This window comes from Pyrus communis, chromosome 3 (assembly GCF_963583255.1).
Source record: "Pyrus communis chromosome 3, drPyrComm1.1, whole genome shotgun sequence".
NCBI lineage: Eukaryota > Viridiplantae > Streptophyta > Magnoliopsida > Rosales > Rosaceae > Pyrus > Pyrus communis.
In genome coordinates this window covers 26,832,192-26,838,919 of record NC_084805.1, presented here as the reverse complement: position 1 = coordinate 26,838,919, position 6,728 = coordinate 26,832,192, and the positions used below count along the sequence as shown (strand labels likewise).

At 40.0% G+C, this 6,728-nt stretch overlaps 1 protein-coding gene across 1 annotated transcript; it reads right to left on the bottom strand.

Moving 5' to 3' along the window:
* Positions 1–1,804: 1,804 nt before the first annotated feature.
* On the bottom strand, positions 1,805–5,089 carry LOC137729050 (trihelix transcription factor ENAP1-like). The gene is made up of 2 exons (XM_068467873.1): positions 4,000–5,089; positions 1,805–2,121 (listed from the first exon to the last, which is right to left on the bottom strand). Exons 1-2 carry the CDS (start codon positions 4,928–4,930, stop codon positions 2,108–2,110), a joined length of 945 nt encoding a protein of 314 aa, XP_068323974.1. The 5' UTR covers positions 4,931–5,089; the 3' UTR covers positions 1,805–2,107.
* Positions 5,090–6,728: the final 1,639 nt, after the last annotated feature.

Sequence of the window (6,728 nt, the reverse complement as noted above, 5' to 3'; positions counted from 1 at the left end):
CAGTAATTAGCACACTCCTCTACCTATCACCTTACCCACCCTCACCACGGGGCTAACCCTTGCGACTTCATGGTTTTCCATTTTTAATCATGCCATTATATATACCAATGACGCTGAGTCCGTCCTTTGGCATGGCTGCCATAGAATCCACTTTCCCCATTTTCTGAGAACTCTTCACAACCCAATACTTAGTCCCATCACCACTGGTCTCGTATCCAACCGCGGTAAAAACAGTCTAAGTTACATGTTCCAGTGCCAGTGAGCACACGGCTCGAATAAAGGTGGAAAGCAGATCGACTTGCATCAATGGCAACAAAAACTGGCGACAGCCTGCAACAAAGCATTTCGTTTGTTTAGGCACATACTCGGTCAGTCGTAGTATATGTTTACGGAGTCTCTTGGGGATGCAGGCTTCTAAGTGTTGCATCTATTTTTCCATCTACATATCTACTCCCCATTTTGTTGGATGAATTGGAAAACAATGTCCAATTAGACCACCTTCACAGCCATGGTCTTCACCTGTTGTGTCACAATCTACAGATTAAGTTTCCGGTTTGTGCTGAGTAGCCCCTTCTGCCGCTGCTGAATTCATGTACAATTGAAACAACATAAGTCATCAATACCATGTTATTTTCACCACATTTTGGCATTTCAGTCACACTTCCATGTTTAAAACCAGCTGCAGCACCTATGGACACAAACACTTTGGAGAATTGTTTCTTCTAACCAGTAATACACGAATGTTCTCGAAATTCCTCATTGGTCAGGTCTGCAAATTCATTTATGCTTAGTGTGTAGTTCTGGTGCAAGCGTTTGTTAATGTAAAATCCCGAATGAATTCGACGTCATCTTTGAATATATCATGTGTCGCTTCTCCTTCTCCTCCTCTTCTGCATCCTTGTGAACACGTTTATTCGAGCTATCCAGTTTTCGTGCCTTTTCAGCATGGTTTGGTCTTCATGAAGTTGGCGGGAAAATGCTTTGGCCAAAGTTAAAAGAAAGGCTAAGCAGAGGAATATATTGGCCATTTTATTACAGTGCTAGTCTGCTAGATGGTGACCTGCCCTTTTACCTGCCTGCACTGATTTTCTGACTTGGACCCAAAATTACGGAAGGAAAAAGATTACAATGACCCACACAAATATGTATAAAATAAATGCACGATTCATCCTGATGATCTTAATATTTAACAAAAACGTCAATTTGTTCGATAGTTAAAGATGACTAAATAGTCTCTAATTTGATTGACTTTTTTACAAATATGATCTTTAAGTGATGTTTAAGAAACTAAACACTTTCTACTATTGATTATCTACAAAAAAGTTTGTTTATGTAAGATAAAAGTGCGCTCTCTGGCTGAATGCAAGTATTGTCATTTGAATTGAGACAATTAAGTTGATCCGTTGGATGGGACCCACTCAAGTCTCATTTCTCCCTTTTTTCCTTTTTTTTTTTTTTTGCCCTTTTTCTCACTATATATGAGTGCTTGACGACCTTTTTGGATTTGCCAGTAACAGCCTTCTTTCGAGATTGAATATCATCATCATCCCATACACTAAAATCTCGAATATATAAAATTTGATCGTTTGATTTTATTTACATTGGTAGTATTTGTCAGTGAATCTCGGGGTCCAGAACGGATGTATAAAGGAGCCCAAGAACCAAAACAGAGTAAACAAACAAAGGGATGAAGGGGCAGTAAGCCAGAGAAGCAAAAGAAAACACATTCAAAGACAAGTTAACTACTAATTTTTTATATTGCAAGACAACTAGATTTGTGGAGTTCAAACCAAAAAAAAATGCTAACTAATATTAAGCAAATTCACTGGACCAGATCTAAGGACGAGTACAACAAACAAGACAATTATATTGTTCCCGAATAGTTGAGAATAATAGTAAATTTTGGGGGAAAAAAAAAAAAAAAAAAAAAACAAAAGGAGATGAAAGGAGCCGAAAATAAAACCCGGGACGGTTGGTGCCAGTAGTTTCTCTCAGGTCCAGTATCATCAGCTGCAACAATATGTACTTCCTAGGATAATCAAGAAGATGCTACATAACGCTTCCCCTGCGTAAGTTTACCGTTAAAGCTTCTCCGGCACTAGGCTAGCTAGCTGTAAACATCTGTAAAAGAGAGAACCGTAAAACCGTTGTTAGAAATCAAATTTGCAACAAAAAACAAAATCAAGAGCACAAGAGCTAACCCAGATTACACATGATTATATCATAATTCAAGAGTACCATGTGCAGAAGCGCTAACTGAGACATCATGTATTTCAACTTGAATATCAACGACCCTCTAAACATCACACAATAAAACTGTGCAGTAAAATAGTTTAAACGTCAAACTTGTGTTGACCAGAACAAGTAGAAAAAATGCCGTATGATCTGGGGGTTCGGGGAGATCTACTTTTCTGTATCACTTTATCAAGTTTTCCATCGAAATCACTCAGATGTTATAAGAAATATAAAAGCACAAATTTTCAAACAAGGCAACGTATTCTTGTATGTCGTAGGGAAGTATGGGGCAGAAACATGCACTAGCTACATCAACGTTAGCCAATCAAGTTATCCAAGAAAGATCAGACACCATGTGATTCAGAACCTTAATGAGGCTATGGATAAATGGCATGCTAAAAACATTCTGTATGTTGCCCTCCTGGAAAGGTCATTCTATGCAATCGGAAACTGATGCTGTTAACATTCTCTAAATCTAAACATTGAGAGCAGTCATTAAGTTACTAACACAGAAATGAGAAATAAATCTTAGACGGCACACTGATGGAGGAGTGAGCGAGCGGGCTGAGACATTAATGAATTAAAAGACTCCAGTTACATGTTTTATGTTCTTTTATAATACAAATTGATAGAAATCTAAAAAAAAAAATATGAATATAAATAAATAAAATCTCAGAGCTCAACTTTACAAACTTTTACATCCACGAGGAAACATTATAGACAACATCAAGGCCAAGATAAGTTGTGTTCCTGAAATCAACTTAGTGGAATTATAATGTAAAAATAAGAGGATGTAAGAGAAGAATGCAATGTAAGGTGGGCATTAAGGTAACCACGCATGTTTCTTCACTTGAATAATTTAGAAGATTTCTCCCTTATGAAACAAATCCTGTAAATTACTAGACATTTCGCACATTTCATATTATTATCAAGATATTTGATACAACATTAACCAACAAGTTCCTAGAACTAATGAAATTTCATGCAGAGAATGATGACGACCAGAGCGCTTAATGCATGAGAATCCCAGGGAGACACGGTTATCATACCATGGGTCAAAAAATTAGGGGTAACCAACAGGCAGATGCTCAACCTACTCCCACCCCTAGACAGACGAATTTTGCGTCCACAGAATACTTATCATCGCTATCTAACTCCCATTGTTCCTAAAATTAAAGCAATATCAAAACAACTTAGTTCAAGTTAAGTTAAGCCTACGACAGAGTATTGAAATTCCTCCATATAATTCAAACTTCTCCATATCTCTGAAACATCGCTCTCATACATGAAGCCTGTGAAACCGAAATGTATCCCCTCCTAATCACATTAAGAATACTAGCCAGATAGTGCATAAAAGTCTAGGAATCAAACAACCGCAACAACATTCGTGTTACAATACAGAGGAGGAACTGAGACTTTGGGGGCAGCACACAAGCAAACAGTTTCCAATTACATATGCAACGCAACAGTCGATCATTGTTTTACTACATTGCCAAGGTGCAGTTCAAACTTCCGAGCAAGAACCCTAACTAAAATTCCCAATCAGGGTAAAGTTTGGATCTTCAAAATTGACAGATGCTTCAAACTCAAGGAAGGCCCTTTCAGGCCACTACCATGAAATCTCACAAGTTATATAAAATTAAGCTCGACCATGTTGACACAAAGACATAAAACATCAAACAATCCAATCAATTTAACAATAAAAACACAAACGAAAAACAATCCTACAATTTACACACAAGAAATATGAGAGATTTGCCTCACCATTAGAGCCGGACCGCTTGCCGTGCTTAATCCGTTCGAGCTGGACCTGCGTGTCCATGATCATCCTCATCCTCTCTACCTCCAATTCATTGGCGAATTGGATCCTCTGCTTCTCCAACTCCACCATCTGCCTCAACTTCTCGGCCTCCACTCTCTGATACACCTCCCCGAACCTCTCAATCGCTCTCGCCAATCTCTTCAACCCTTCTCCTCCTCCTCCACCGCTTCCAACCTCTCCTCCGCTCTCCCTCGCCATCTCAACCTCCTCATCGGCCTCATCGTTATCGTCATCGTCCTCATCCTCGTCCTCATCGTCTTCATCCTCAGCCCCTGCGGCTGCGGCTGCAGCCGCAGCCACAGCCGAGTAATTCATCCTGAAGAAACCCTCGTCGAGCGCCGCAGTCGATGCCGACCGCTTCTGCGGAAGCGCCACAGCCGTCACCACCGGAGCCGAGGACGGCGTCTTCCGGTACCCCAAAGGCAACGGAACGGCGACCGGCAGCGAAGGCGAGTGAGGCGAAGGAGACGCCTTCTTGACATTAGATCCGATGAGAGCGTCGAGCCTCTCGAAGAAAGGCCACGACGAGGTTAGGGTTCCGTTGGAGGACGAAACCCTAACCTTCTCCACCTTGTACTTCTTCTTGATAGTATCGATTCGGTTCTTGCACTGGACGTCCGTCCGGTGGGTCTTCTTGGTGTGGCCGTGGAGGGCGTTGACGGCGTCAGCGACCTCCTGCCAGTCCTTCTGACGGAGGTTCCCGCGGTTAAGCTCGATGTAGCGGCGGCCCCAGGCGTCGACGAGAGTGGACGTGGCTTCCTCGCTCCAGCAGTCTTCGCGGACGGGCATGGGGCGAGGTTTGGAGGAGGGCGGGGTGGAGGCGGTGGTGCCGGCATTGAACGGCGTTATTTGGAGGTCGGTTAGGTCGCCCATCGGGAAGGGTGGATTTTGGGCGTGGGAAAATTGGGGAGCGGGTGGGAATAGAGAGAGGGGGTGGGTGTTGTTAGTGAGTAAAGGGGTCACGTCGGTGGGAGCAGAGCGCCGGCCGCATGAGGCGCGAGTGTAGGAGGGAGGTCGCCGGGATGAGCGCGTGAGGGTTTGTTGTCGATGTCATTAAGGCTTTAGTGGCTTCGATGGATTTACCGGCTCGGCTCGGTCCGTTCCCCGTCGCATTACTGTCCGCCTTATCGGATTATTTTTTTTACCGTCCCACCCACTTAACCCCATCTCTCTTTTTACTCTTTTTGCCTCAAACTATAATTTTCTCTTTTTTTTTTAATTTTGTTTCATTTTTCTTCTTTTTATATTTTTCATGACATATACTTGTTTATTTGCAGAAAAGGAAGTTATGAATCGGCAAAAAATTTGAAATATGATCAATTAGTCCACTTAATTTGTTGTGTGATCCATTCTAATAAAAAAAATAAGGATTAGTTGTGTGATCCATTCTAATTGAACTTCAACGATTTGAATCGTTTATTTTAGAAGTCTCGATTCATGGACATTATTGCAAAAATCTAATTCAACCTGAAACCATTTGCCTATTTAATTGTCACAATAAAATTTTATTATTTCTTATAGAACAAATTGTTCATCAAATATATCCGATTTGGCTAATGCAAAGATGATCTAAGAAGTGCAACTTGAAAAACAGATGGTTCAAATCGTTGAAGTTCAATGTGGCGGGAACCCCTAACTAATTCTTGTTTTAAAAAAAAATAAAAATAAAAAATAAAAAAGGAAAAAGGAGAGAATCTCTTCTCCGTAAGGCCTTCTCTTTTGAAATCTCTATTTAACTTTTCAAGGAACAAACTTCGTGTCTTAAACTATCAAACTTGGCGTGCCCAACTTCAGCTAACAAGTTCAAACACTAGCTAATTGCTGCACGATTGTAGTAGGAAAATTTGCTACAACTTACAAGTCTTTGTTCGTACGGGACAAGTTATGCCAACTTTCTACCAACTTTCTCGTTGTTGAAATAAGCTTTACCAAAAAAAAGCCATGCATATCGCGTATATCTTGGACTAGTGTGGGAGATATTCATCACGTTATTTTATGTTGATCAATTTGTCTTTCTTCGATAATTTTTCTAGCGTATGCGTACACAAATCATGTACAAAGTATAAACATACTTCAAATACGCAATGACAACGAGGGAGATTGAAAGAGAAGGGCATTGACACAAGAACAAAGAAATTTATCTCGCGTTATAAGAGTCTGTTATAATATGTCAAACACACATAAAAATTGTTTTTAATTAGCAAATTATCATACTTGTGGGAGAAATGTTATTCACCCTAAATGAAAACTTACACTACTTTTCGAATTTAAACATTGTTTTCATTTAATTTAAGAAAGTTTTAATGAAAAACTCATAGTACTGTTCACTTTAACGAAAAAACACACTTTTACATTAAAAAGTCAATCATGTAAACCATTTTCATTATTTTTTCTTTAATTTAATTTAGAATAGGAATATCAGTCGTATTAAAAAAATGACAACGTAATTTTTCAACGTAATAAATAAACTCATGCATTTATCAGAGTTCCATTGAAGGACGCCATATTAGTGTCCCTTGGCAGAGAGCCGAGAGCTGGTAAAATCTGCCACGTGTAAAGTCCGAGTTTTGCAGACAATGAAAATGAAAGAACTGTGTGCGTCCGCATGGCGATAATGAAATAAAATTACTAGAAACGAAAATAAAACACACTTTCATAGACAAGTATGGGG

Bases quoted from the DNA above. Each gene is read 5' to 3' on its own strand.
- LOC137729050 (XM_068467873.1), bottom strand. From the start codon at position 4,930: ATGGGCGACCTAACCGACCTCCAAATAACGCCGTTCAATGCCGGCACC.